Genomic DNA, 13,771 nt, shown 5'->3' with positions numbered 1-13,771 from the left:
TACAAAGTTACACTCTATGCAAACATCTGATTAGTTGCAGAAAGCAATCAATCAGAGGTACTTTCAATTTTTCAGCTGCAGCACAGAAAAGGTGGGGGTTTGCAAAGGGAGTGGCCTCTGGGCCTTTTGTTACTTACAAGTGGAAAGTTAGGGTTTTCCTTTCCAAATGGCTCTAGGAAGTCAGTGAGAAACGGCCTTAGGTTCTCTGCTTCCAGACCCTGTTCTCCTACCTCACTAGCAGAGTACAGTGTGCACTTCCTGAAAATGGAAGCTGTTTTGCTAATAATTTTAACTTGACAGAAAAGTAGGGTGATCAGATAAAATACCCTATGTCCCATGGAATAGTTGGAATGTACTTAAATTATTTTTCATTGATTATCTGAAATTAAAATTTACCTGGGCATAATGTACTTTTATTTGCTATATCCGACAATCTTATACAGAAGTCATGGGAAACTCAGAAAAGGTTGTCCAAATTATTCTGGCAGAGAGGAGTAGAAGAAACAAATGCCATTTGGGCTGGGTACAGTGGTTCACATCTGTAACCCCAGCACTTTGGGAAGCCGAAGCAGATCACGAGGTCAGGAGATCGAGACCATCCTGGCCAGTATGGTGAAACCCCATCTCTACTAAAAATACAAAAATTAGCTGGGCGTCGTCGTGCGTGCCTGTAATCCCAGCTACTCGAGAGGTTGAGGCAGGAGAATTGCTTGGACCAGGGAGTCGGAGGTTGCAGTGAGCAAAGATGGCACCACTGCACTCCAGCCTGGTGACAGAGCGAGATTCCGTCTCAAAAACAAGAAACAAAACAAAACAAAACAAATGCCATTAAAAAAATTAAACAAACAAACAACAAAACTGTGGGGCCGGGCGTGGTGGCTCACATCTGTAATCCCCGCACTGTGGGAGACCGAGGCAGGTGGATCACCCGAGGTCAGGAGTTTGAGAATAGCCTAGCCTGGCCAACATGGTGAAACCCCATTTCTACTAAAAATACAAAAAAAATAACTGGGCATGGTGGCTGGCACCTGTAATCCCAGCTACTTGGGAGGTTGAGGCACGAGAATCGCTTGAACCTGGGAGGCAGAGGTTGCAGTGAGTTGAGATCGAGCCACTGTACTCCATCCTAGGCAACAGGGAGGCTCTGTTGCAACCAAAAAAAAAAAAAAATTGTGGTAAAATATACATAATAGAAAACTTACCGTCTAACCATTTTTAAGTGTACACTTCTGTGACATTAGCATATTTGCATTGTTGTGCAGTCATCACCATTCATCCTAACTTTTTCACCAACCCATACTGAAGCTCTATGCCATTAAACAGTAAATCCCCATCCCTCCTTCCCTAGACTCTACAACCACTGCTCTACTTTTTGTCTCTATGAATATAACAGCACCATAGTATTGGCGGTAAATCAGAGTTGGCAAATGCAATCTGAAGCAGAAGAGAGGAGAAACTCATAACCCTCAAGTTTTACAGTCCCATTAAAAGTATTAGTACTTTGAGAAAAGGACCGTCACGATCATGGGGAGAATGAAGGAAACACTCCATTTCTTTCCAGTTTGCAACTGGAATTGCCAATCTAACTTTCGCCTTTCGGCATGGCAACACCCAGGACACCAACGCCCACAACGCAGGTCCTCCATTTTGTGACCTGCGTGGGGGGCGGGGCAATCTCTCTCCGCCACGCCCCCGGCACCGGGTAGACATCGCAGCCAGGTAACCAAGGAACCCAAAGTGAGGCGTTGGCCAGGAGAGGCTGGATCCGGAAGTGAGGGGGCCCCTCCGCCCCGCGTCCGAGCCCCGCCCCTGGCCCCTCCCACCGGACCCCGGCCGACCTAGATGACGTGTCCGAATAGGAGTTGGCGAGGTGCGGCCGGCCTGCCCCGCGCGTGCGTGATACGCGCACCGGTGGAGTCGGTAGCAGGAGTCTGGTGGTCGTTTTCATTGAGAAAGGCTCCGCTTCTCCGGGTTTTTGCTGATGCTGAGCCCGGGGGATTGAGGAAACATCGAGCTTCGGAGTGGAAAAGGTTGCAGACTTTTAGACTCCCAAGTCCTTGTGGTCTCAGTCTCCAGAGTGGCTGCGTTACTGCAGGAAGTCACTCCCCTTTCTTAGGCGCATCCTTGGCTGTAAAAGGAGGTTAAATGCCTCTGGAAAACCTCAGGTTTATTTCAGCTTTAAAAGTCCGGTTCCAGATTTAGATCCAGCAGTCGTGTGGCCTGGCCGGTGATGGTCCTGGAGTACTTTCCCCGCGCCTGGGGTCTCTAGGCTGTGTGGATGTAGAGGTGTGGGATGTAGGGGCAGGCACTTACCCGTGGAACTTACATATAAATGGGGGACTGAGACAGCAAACAAACAAACGTGATCCTTCCTGATAGTGGTACATGTGGGATGCCGAGGTTTAAGCAGACGAGTGGTATTAAGAGATTTCAAGGTTTTTGCCAAGAGTGGAAGCTGAGAGGCTTCTGCAGTAAGAAGTCCAGGGCAACTAAGAATTTGGCTTGGACCAGGGTGGTAGCTGTGGGCATGGTAAGTACTGAAAGAATTTAGTCCACAGTTTAGCACCCCAGGCAAGGGGACTGAAGGACAGGAGGTAGGGAGTGAGGAAATGAGAAATTTAGGTTCTCCTCCAGGGTTGGTGCCTGAGAAGAGATGGGCGGCGATGCCGTTTCCTGGAAAACTAGGAGAGGATGTGTTTGGGATGAGGGCAGTGAGATATAATGAAGGTTAAGTTTTAGGGGTGCTAGAAAAAGAATATAATGAGCAAAAATGTTAGTTTGTTTCCTCCTCTTTCCTATCTGGAGAAAATGTCTGCTTCCTTTTATTGTATTGGAAATCTCCATGACTTCCAAATACAGAATATTTTACAATTTTTCCCTAGCCCTAAGTTCAGCGAATATGTTGATTTATTTGAGTGAGAGGACGTGAAAGGGAAGCCACCTAGGCACAGTTTTCTGTTCAGGCCCTACCGGATTAGTTTTTGTTATTAAAAAAAAAAAAGGTGCCATTCTTTGGGCCAAGCGGTGTGCTCAGCGCTTTGCCTCCATTTTTCATTTAATCTTCACAACAACCTTAAGATGAACGTTCTTCTCTAATTCCCAGTTCTCTCTTGATTAACTTGGCTACCCCACTATATGGATCAATTTGCAGGGTCCTACGTCCCTTTGAAAATCTGATGAAAGTTATAAACCTTCCCTGGGAAAAAAGTACAAACACCTGCAATAACTTTAAATAGGAGTTCACCGGCCCTAAACTTTTCTGAGCTTACTGTTTCACAAACTTGCCTATTCTTGAATTCTGAGCTGGAGGTTGTGATTCTCTCTTCTGTACTTTAAGATGATGCACTCTTCTGAAGTTTTCGATTGAACTCTAGTGGCCAACTGAATTGACTTTTTCAGATCACTAAAAAGTTTCTCCTTGAAAAATACTCAGAAGATGAAACACACACACACACACGTGTACGCATACACACGCGGACACCATATAGCATCATCAGTGGGAAAAGTGACAGCATCTTGCTAAAGGGTGATCATACCATATTAATCCGATTCGCCAGAACTACTTGCTTCACTGAGCTCTCAGGTGTGCTCGGGTCTTCCTTTGAAGAAAATAAATGTCAACGCTACCCTCTATTCTACTCCCATTTTCCTCCCCACCCCATTTCCACTCTCCCTTAAAGAGATGTGTGCACACAATCACTGCCCAACGCAGGAATGCATCACTGCATCCAATGCTTGGAAACTGTCCGTGAAGATGCCTTTGAGTAGCTGTCTATTTGAGGATTTGTGGCTAATTCCTCCCCATTTGTTTCCTTAGCCTGCTCCCAACCAGGTGTCTCCCGAACTTTTCCCCTCCGCCACCAACTCCGTCTCCATCAGCAGGTGCTTTCTGTCATAGGGACTGGCGTGCCGCGGACAGTGTGATAAAGAAACCGTATGATGGATATGAGAAATTCGTAAGACCCAGCAGCAAACGGGGAGCGGCTGGCGAGCGCTCCACGGCCCCCAAGCGTAGGAGCTCTGGATCGGAATTTGTAATTCGTAATTGGAACGTGAGCGCCGGAACAGCTCTCCCGGTAACCACCCCAGCTGGCGCGCGGAAAACCCGGAAAGTGGATTTCGCCCCCGCTCCCTCCCGGAAACAACAACTGGTGCCTGCAACCGTTCTCACTGAGCATGTGCAGACGGCGATGCGCATGCTCCGTCGCGGTCCGGTTCGGTTTCTGTTGCGGGACCCAGGGTGTCTCCTAGCGCAACCGGAACTAGCCGTCCCGGGGCTGGCCTCCTTTATCTCCCGCGGCCTTGTAGTGGTCTCCGAGCCTCCCCACCCCTCCTTCCCTCTTCACCCCCTAGACTTGATTGCCCTTTCCCCGAAACAGCTATCATGAGCGCGAGGCTGCCAGTGTTGTCTCCACCTCGGTGGCCGCGGCTGTTGCTGCTGTCGCTGCTCCTGCTGGGGGCGGCTCCTGGCCCGCGCCGGAGCGGCGCTTTCTACCTGCCCGGCCTGGCGCCCGTCAACTTCTGCGACGAAGAAAAAAAGAGCGACGAGTGCAAGGTGGGTGAGGCCTGACGCGCCCCCTGATACACTGTCGGAAGGGGAAGTCGCCCCTATCCGGGGGAGCTGATCCTCGGGTGGGAGTGAGGGAAGGAGGTGTAGCAGTGGGTGGGGTCGAGTTTCCCCTGAAGCTTTTGGGGTCGGCCGGGCTGTGGGTGGGGGGGCTCTGGAACAGCCCTTGCAAGGGTAGATTTTGGAGGACTCAGTGGGCCTCAGACTCTCCTCCCGTCTTGCGGGCCAAGTAGCACGAGCAGCTGTATTCAGTTTTCCTGGAACAGGGACCGTGTGGAGCGCCCTTGGAGTTGGGCTTCACGCCTTAGAGCTTTGGAGTTGGATGCATGCAGGTCCACGCGTGAGTGTTCGCTCACAGCCCTGTATCATGTACGCTAAGAAAGCGGGTGACCGACTCTTTGCATGTGAGCAACACTCAGCCTAGTTACAATTTCCATTAGCTTTTAACTTCATTGCTTCCTGTTGAATTGCATTTTCCGGAAACCTCCTGGTTGGTTAGGAGAGCTTGTTCTTTCTAGGACTTTGATACCTCGCATCACAATTAGAAGTTGGTTCCTTATTTGTGGAGTATAACACCCAGAACCGCACAAACTGCATTAATAAAGAATTGCTGTAATGGTTGAGCCACTTGATTTCTGACTTTTAAGTGTAAAAGATATAAATACACAAAAAAAGATACGAGATCTCACTAGTTTCTCTTAGATGGTTTTAAACATTTAAAAGGGGCAAATGATGGGAGCATCTGGTATTTTCCTAGGGCAAGTCTTGAAAACTTTGATCTCTTACAACATTCACACCCAAGGTTTTCAGTTTAATTGCTAGTAAAAGAGGCGTAAGTAAAGTAACCTGCTTTTAGGTTATATGGTGTAGGGCTTTACAGTATTCATACACAACTATTTTGTTAAGTTTATTTAAAACTTAACATTTGGGGGATGAGGATCTCTTTGAAGCCTTTAATGATTTTAACAATTCAAATAATCGTTCAACAAACTTTTACAATCTATAAATAGGCTTATTTATTAAGTTTGATTTTTTTAAAGCTAGTGTTTATTTTATTACTGCTAGCTTTACTATAGCTGTGAATTTTGAGGTTATTTTAGGGCATTAGATAAGCTATTAAATTTTTCATAACATGTGGTAGTTTCTTTTTAGGTTGTCAGCTGTCCTGAATGACATGTTTATACATCTGTGCAAAACCTTGTATCTGAAAAAATATATAAGGATATTTAAGGTTTACCCAAGTCAGCAGTTGACGTTTCAGTACTTAAGTTTATACTCTGCAGTGCAAGAAACTTTTACTCCTTTTTGAGGATTCTGACTGAAAGACTGTTGTGCTTCCAAGTGGAAGGGAGATCTAGACTTGCAAGTACACTGGTTTTTCCGTTAAATATTTTAGTAACCAACCTTCAAAGCCTAGTATTTGGTCTTTAATTTTAACAGCAGTTGTATATTCTATTCCTAGTGCCTCAAAGATGAAAAATATATTTCCTGCCCTCTAGGAACCTCCATGTAAGGGATATAAGTTTATGAACAGATTAACAGATTATTGAAATCTGATATACGGGATGATGTCCAAAGTGTTCTAAAACACAAATGAGGAAACTATCTGTGGACTAGAGTCTTTAGGGAAAGTTCTATAGGAGAAGTGACACGGCCAGGCGTGGTGGCTCAGGCCTGTAATTCCTTGGGAGGCCGAGGTGGGCGGATTACCTGAGGTCAGGAGTTTGAGACCAGTCTGGCCAATATGGTGAAACCCCATCTCTACTAAGAATACAAAAATTAGCTGGGTGTGGTGGCGGGCATCTGTAATCCCAGCTACTTGGGAGGCTGAGGCAGGGAGAATCGCTTGAACTCAGGAGGCAGAGGTTGCAGTAAGCCGAGATTGTGTCATTGCACTCCAGCCTGGGCGACAGAGCGAGACTTTGTCTCAAAAAAAAAAAAAAAAAAAAGAAGACGAAGTAACATTTGAGATGGACTTAGAAAATGAATAAGTGAAACTTACAGGTGGTCTGCCAGTTAGATGATTGTTTTCTCAACAGGTCCTTTGGTAAGTGGCTAGGTTGTGTATTATAGTTGTCTATTGGTTAATCTTGGGGGTCATTTTGGATTTTTAATTTTCATGGGTATAGGGATAAAACAGGCAGAGTAGATCATTTTTCTGAAATGTTTGGATTTTTATCTTTATCGCCAGCTACACTCACGTTTGGTCAATGGAAACAACTTTTAGAAGAGCAGGAGGGTGTACTTTCAGCATTTTTCCTACGATATGACTAACTGGTGTAGAGAATTTGAAATAAACTTTAATGTTTCTTTTCTTTGCCTTTCAAAGAAGATGCTATAAATAACAGTAAACAGTTGAAATTTGTATTACTTCAATTGGGATATTAATAATTTATTCTCATCCATTTCGTATTTGTTAAGGACAGTCTTGTATATATTATTCAGAAAAGTGGAAGGAACTTCTTTTAAAAATTAGAAATGAGAGTCGTGAAGTGGAAATGATTCTTTCCAGAAGATGCTGTTAAGTTAGTGAATCTGAAGGTGGATAAATTCGGCAGGTCGTTGATGCTGTTACCAACGGTTTTTCCATCTGTAAAATAGGGATAATCGTATTTGATTATGACATATTCCCCTTGAAAGGTATTTTGCATTTCTTAGAGGAAAAGTGCAATATTTGTCATTGTTGTCATAGTGTAGAGATGAAACAAATATATCTTCAACTTATATATAATTTAGGTAGTAGAGTGTTTTTATGTGCTGTAAAGTTTGTCTCATGCATTTACCTCAGGATGTAAATTGAGAGATAATCAGAAGAACCCTGAGGATTTAGTAATTTTCTCTCTTTAAAAATTATCTTATGTTGAATTTACTAGCAGAGAAACAGGAGTCCAGTGAACATAAAATTCTATTTATGTTGCTGTAACTTCTGATTATCTTAGCCTTCATAGATACTGTATGTTTTCATGGCCTCCTTTTTTTAACTTATTTTACATGCACATGCATTTGGATATTGAGGTGGTGCACATTCTTACTGCTTTTTATAGCCTATACTATTTCATTTTGTTCCTGTACTGTCTATGGTTTGCCTAACCATTCTTACTTGTAGGGCATTTAGATTGGGCCCAGTTTTTCTCTATTATAAATAGCTCTGCTACAGTGTATTTAGCAGTAATTATTTGCATATCCCCAAATATAAAATTCTGGGCAAAGATAAGAAGTGTTTTAGTTCCGTGTAGTATTGCCAGATTTCTTTCAACAACGATAGGTTTGATTTACAGTGCCTTTAACTAAATAATACCTTGTCTTGCCGCATTATTTTAATTTTTATTTATCAATTTCATAGCGATTTAATGGTCCCTAAGACTTTTTTTTTTTTTTTTTGAGGTGGAGTTTCGCTCTTATCACCCAGGCCAGAGTGCAATGGCGCGATCTTGGCTCACTGCAACCTCCATCTCCTGAGTTCGAGCAATTCTCCTGCCTCAGCCCCCTGAGTAACTGGGATTACAGGCGCCTGCCACCCCTTATGCCTGGCTAGTTTTTGTATTTTTAGTAGAGATGGAGTTTCACTGCGTTGGCCAGGCTAGTCTCGAACTCCTGAGCTCTCAGGTAATTCGTCCACCTCAGTCTCCCAAAGTGCTGGGATTACAGGCATGAGCCACCACACCCAGCCTGTACACTTTTTAAATGCTTTACTTTCATTGCTATTGAAGTTTCTGTGTCTTTTAATATTTTTCATTTATTTGCCTTATTTTGTTAGGTTTTGAAACCATAGTAATAAAAGATTGAGCTATGCTATTCCTTTCCTGTAGAATTCTCTTTACTTTCTTCACATCAAGGGACACTATATGACTGAAATAAGTAGAATAAAGGCCTGATTATAAGTGAATAGATCTTCCAGGGTAAGATACGCAGTTCTAATTTAGTTTGTAAAAGTTTTGGCTATTTCAGTTAGCTTTGTGCTTTTTAGCTTTAGATCAAATCTTAGTGTGCCGAGAGGCATTCTGATGGCTAAGAGGTGAAGATAGTGAGCAGTTCACCTTTGCTGCTTTTAACTTTCAAGTAATTATTGGATTGTCAACCAGAATTCACACCTAAGAACTAAAAATAGTATTCTCCAAAACTTTAATTCTGCCACTTTTTTACTGTTTGATGGATAGATTATGTTCTCAGATGAAAGATTAAGATTTTTTTTCCTTTGCTGTAAGGAAAAATGACCAATCATACCCCCTAGTGGTTAAAAACAATGTTTAAATGAATTAGTTTAACAACTTTTTAATAAAAAAGAAAATTACTCAGTCATACTTTCCTTTCTTGGTAGTTATTTTTAGAAGCATTTTATAAGTTGCAATTGTATTCTGGGAGCAGTCGTGTATAAATATTGGAATGAGTCAAATTTAAGAAAATAGTCCGAATGTTGATCTGAACAGGCACAGAATAAATATATATGTACCTGTTTTAATTTTACCATAGAAGTAGTTTGAAGATTTTGAAGTATTTAAAGAAAAAAATAGTAATTAGTATGTGTATTTATTGGTATTGTGATAAATATTTATCGATATTTAGTTTCACGTTCTCATAGTTTTCTCTGGAATAAGAGCATTGATTCTTAGCTTCTGGGAACTCATTAGTGTTTGGGTGTTGCTGTTTCAAATCTGAAATCTGGCACTGGGAGGACTTACTTTGACTATGGTAAATACACATTCCAACAATTATTTCTTCTTCCTCTGAAAAGGTATGTGACACTGAGAAAGTTTGCCTTTCAGAAATTAAATTTTTAAGTAAAATTATTTTAAGACTGTGATTGTTTGTTATAGTCAATCTGAGAATTAGAATGAAGAAAGCAACAGAAGTCTATGAATAAAATTGTGTCTTTCTGCCTGTGGCCCCTCACCAAGGTGGGTGTAAACTTGAACTTCCAAAGGTGTGAACTGGAATATCTGAAACAAATCACAGACATACGTTCCACACCTCACACCCCCAACACAAACACACAGACACACATCAGCACTACAGAGATTGGTCTGTGCACTGTCAACCTTAGAGCCCAGCTGCCCAAACCCTTACTTCCCTATTCTCGCCTGTAGTTTTCTGTCACCATGGTCTCTCAGTAAGTTTTGTAGTTAATTGTAGCTGGTTTACATGTGTCCAACAGTTTCATTCTGTTTTCATTAAAATTAACTATCTATGAAAGGTTTTGGAGGAAATTTGTGAATTTTTTCTTTTTTTGCTCTTCTTCTCACTTTTCAAACCTGTTTACTATGTTTTGTGTGTTTTGTATATGCCTTAGCTAAACTTCATAACATCCCTTTGATATTTAGATGAGGAAACAGAAGCTCAGTAAGATTTAGTAGCTGTCTCTAGTATACAAAACTAGTAAGTAGTAAAGCCAGGATGCAAACAAACCCAAGACTGAGTCCAAAGCCTAGGCTCTTGGCCACAGCCTTCTACTCTGAGCACTCTTCTTCTTTGCCTCTCCCCTGGGGATCCCTGACCCCTTATCACTCTGGACTTTGACAGTTCCAGAAAACACTCTATATCTATTACATGTAATTTTCATTTTATTTTATTTTTTAGAAACAGGGTCTTGCTCTGTTGCCCAGGCTAGACTGCAATGGTGCAGTCATAGTTCATTGCAGCCTTGACGTGTCTATGTAATTTTTAAGTAGTCAGGTTTTGTATTTACTTCTTTTGTTGATACAGTCTAAAATTGAAATTTTATTTTTCAGGGCTTTGGGGAAGGAACCCAGGTAATTATCTAGGAGATCAATTTCTGGGCATTGCTGGTCGGATAACTCAGAGCTCATAAACAAGCATTTGTGAGTCCCAGCATTGCCCTTGAGACTTTTATTGTGTCTGAATTAGACTTCTCTTCTTCAGGAATGTGCCACTGTGGACTTCTCTAATGTTAAGGAGTTGAGGCTTCCATAGATTTCCTTTTTTATGGCTTCCATATCTCAAATCCTTTTGTGACTTGTCATTTGCCATAATCCTTGTACAGTCACATTTCTTCACTGAGATTTCTTTCTTCCTTGAAAATCCAGTTGTAGGTGTGGGGTGGGACAGATGTGATGATAGCAGAATAAGGTAGAATAAAAGCAGAAACAAAGGAACCAGGAAATGGGAAAAAGTATAGTCCTGTGGCGTGGCCCATGTACCTTGTTAAAAGAAATAAATAGACTCTAGTTGTGACCACAGCTGTGATCAGGTGTGGAATCGGCAGATTAGGACTAGAAATAAAATTGTACATTTGGGAGAGAAATTTAAAAAGGAAGACTCTAGAATTCTAAATAAAACCACTTCCATAAAAAATTTCTTAGTGCAGGATTGTAATCAGTCTTGCTTTCTCTAAGTGACTTAGGATTCTGCAACTTCCTTAAAATGTTTCATGTTGTCAAAACTTTGCATGCTTGAAATAACCTAGGTGGGGACAGTTTGAAAGTGTGAATGTGAAGCAAGTAACCCTTGAAGCTCTTTCTAGTCCCATCAGTGATAATCTAGAGTTGTCTGTCTCTATTTAAGGCAAATTTCTGGGAGGAGATGGACTTAACTGTTTTGGATGGTGAATAAAGCTGCTTGGAGTGGAAAATGACCTTAAATAAATCAGATATTGCCCTCATATAGCTCATGCTATTTTCACAATAAGGAAACAAAGTCAGCCAGGTGCAGTGCTTCTCACCTGTAATCCCAATGCTTTGGGAGGCCATGGTGGGCAGATTGCTTGAGCCTAGGAGTTCAAGACCAACCTGGGCATGATGAAACCCATCTCAACTAAAAATACAAAAATTAGCCAGGCGTGGTGGCATGAATCTGTAGTCCCAGCAACTTGGGAGGCTGAGGTGGGAGGATGTAGGGACCAGCCCCACAGGGTTGGTGGGTTTTTCTCCCCGTGTGCGGAGACGAGAGGTTGTAGAAATTAAAACAAAAGACAAAAAGATAAAAGACAGCTGGGCCCGGAGGACCACTACCACCAAGACACAGAGACCAGTAGTGGCCCCGAATTCGTGGCTGCGCTGTTCTATCAGAAACAAGGCAAAAGGGGTAGGGTAAGGAGTGTGAGTCATCTCCAATGATTGACAAGGTCACGCAAGTCACGTGTCCACTGGACAGGGGGCCCTTCCCTGTTTGGCAGCTGAGGCGGAGAGACAGAGAGAGAGAGGACACAGCCTATGCCATTATTTCTTCATATCAGAGGTTTTTAGTACTTTCACTAATTTTGCTACTGCTATCTAGAAGGCAGAGCCAGGTGTACAGTATGGAACATGAAAGCAGACTAGGAGTGTGACCACTGAAGCACAGCGTCACAGGGAGATAGTTAGGCCTCTGGATAACTGTGGGTGGGCCTGTCTGATGTCAGGCCCTCCACAAGAGGTGGAGGAGTAGAGTCTTCTCTAAACTCCCCCGGGGAAAAAAGGGACTCCCTTTTCCGGTGTGCTAAGTAGTGGGTGTTTTTCCTTGGCACTGACGCTTCCGCTAGACCACAGTCTGCTTGGTAACCGCGTCTTCCCAGACACTGGTGTTACCGCTAGACCAAGGAGCCCTCTGGTGGCCCTGCCTGGGCATAACAGAAGGCTCTCACTCTTGTCTTGTGGTCACTTTAAACTATGTCACTTCAGCTCCTGTCTCTGTATGGCCTGGCTTTTCCTAGGTTATGATTGTAGAGCGAGGATTATTGTAATATTGGAATAAAGAGTAATTGCTACAAACTAATGATTAATGATATTCATATATAATCATATGTATGATCTATATCTAGTAGAACTCTTGTTATTTTATGTATTTTATTATACTGGAACAGCTCATGCCCTTAGTCTTTTTTTGCCTGGGCACCTGGGTGGCTTGCCACCCACAGGAGGATTACATGAACCCAGGAGGTCTAGGCAGCTGCAGTGAGCCATGATTGTGCCACTGCGCTCCAGCTTGGGTGACAGAGAGAGACACTGTTTAAAAAGGCAAACAAACAAAACACACACACACATACACACACACACCCCACACAGAGATTCAGTAGCTACTCCAAGAACATATAAATAAGCTCTGTCACTTTTTAAAAAAATATATGCTGTACTAGGCTGTTCTTGTGTTGCTATAAAGAAATACCTGAGACTGGGTAATTTATAAAGAAAAGAGGTTTAATTGGCCCACAGTTCTGCAGGCTGTAGAAGCATGGCATGGACATCCCTCGGCTTCTAAGGGGAGGCTCAGGAAGTTTTTACTCATGGCAGAAGGTGAAGCAGGAGCAGGCATGTCACATGGTCAAAGCAGGAGTGGAAGAGAGTGTTTTGTTGGACAAGAAGCCACACTTTGCAAGCAGATCTCACAAGAACTCACTCGCCATCACGAGGACAGCACCAAGGGAATGGTGCTAATCCATTCATTAGAAGTCTACCCCCATGATCTAGTCACCTCCCACCAGGCCCTACCTCCAGCATTAGGGATTACAATTTGACATAAGATTTGAGTGGGGAAAAATGCTCAAATCTCATGCCCTTCTTATATTGCAAAATACAATCATGCCTTCCTAATAGTCCCCCAAAATCGTAACTCACTCCATCATTAATTCAAAAGTCCCAAGCCCAAGTCTAATTTGAGACAAGGAAAGTCCCTTCTACCTATGAGCCTGTAAAATAAAAAAGCAAAAACAAGTTACTTACTTCCAAGACACAAAGCAGGTATAGGCATTGGGTAAATATTCCCAGGCCTTGGGCAGCTCCACCATTGTAGTTTTGTAGGGTTCAACCCCCACAGCTGCCCTCACAGGTTTTTGAGTGCCTGTAGCTTTTCCAGGCACAGAGTGTAAGCTGCCAGTGAATCTACTATTCTGGAGTCTGGAGGACAATGTCCCCCTTCTCACAGCTCCGCTAGGGAGTACCCTGGCAGGGACTCTGAATGGGGCTCCAACACCACATTTCCCTGCACACTGCCCTACTAAAGGTGCTTTGTGGGGGCTCCATCCCTGCAGCAGGCTTCTGCCTGGGCACCCAGGTTTTCTCATCCTCTGAAATCTAGGCAGAGGCTGCCAAGCATTCTTCACTCTTGAACTCTGTGTGCCCGCAGGCTTAACAGCACATGGAAGCCCCCAGGACTTACGGCTTGTATTCTGTAAATGGCAGCCCGAGCTGTACCTCGGACTCTTTGAGCCATGGCTGGAGCTGGAGTGACCTGGATGCTGGGATCCCAAGGCTGCACAGGGCAGTGGGGCCCTGG

The 13,771-nt window shown here is 43.3% G+C and overlaps 1 protein-coding gene across 1 annotated transcript in view; it reads left to right on the top strand.

The window, feature by feature from the left end:
* Positions 1-4,073: 4,073 nt before the first annotated feature.
* Positions 4,074-13,771, top strand: part of TM9SF2 (transmembrane 9 superfamily member 2) — a 72,462-nt gene continuing 62,764 nt past the window's right edge. Inside the window, exon 1 of the mRNA XM_011993795.1 lies at positions 4,074-4,555. Coding sequence (XP_011849185.1) covers positions 4,385-4,555 — 171 coding nt within the window. The 5' untranslated portion in view covers positions 4,074-4,384. The remainder of the gene's footprint in view (positions 4,556-13,771) is intronic.

Source organism: Mandrillus leucophaeus, unplaced genomic scaffold (assembly GCF_000951045.1).
Source record: "Mandrillus leucophaeus isolate KB7577 unplaced genomic scaffold, Mleu.le_1.0 Scaffold434, whole genome shotgun sequence".
Classification (NCBI taxonomy): domain Eukaryota; kingdom Metazoa; phylum Chordata; class Mammalia; order Primates; family Cercopithecidae; genus Mandrillus; species Mandrillus leucophaeus.
Note: the sequence above shows the minus strand (reverse complement) of the source record. Positions and strands in the feature narration are given on the sequence as shown.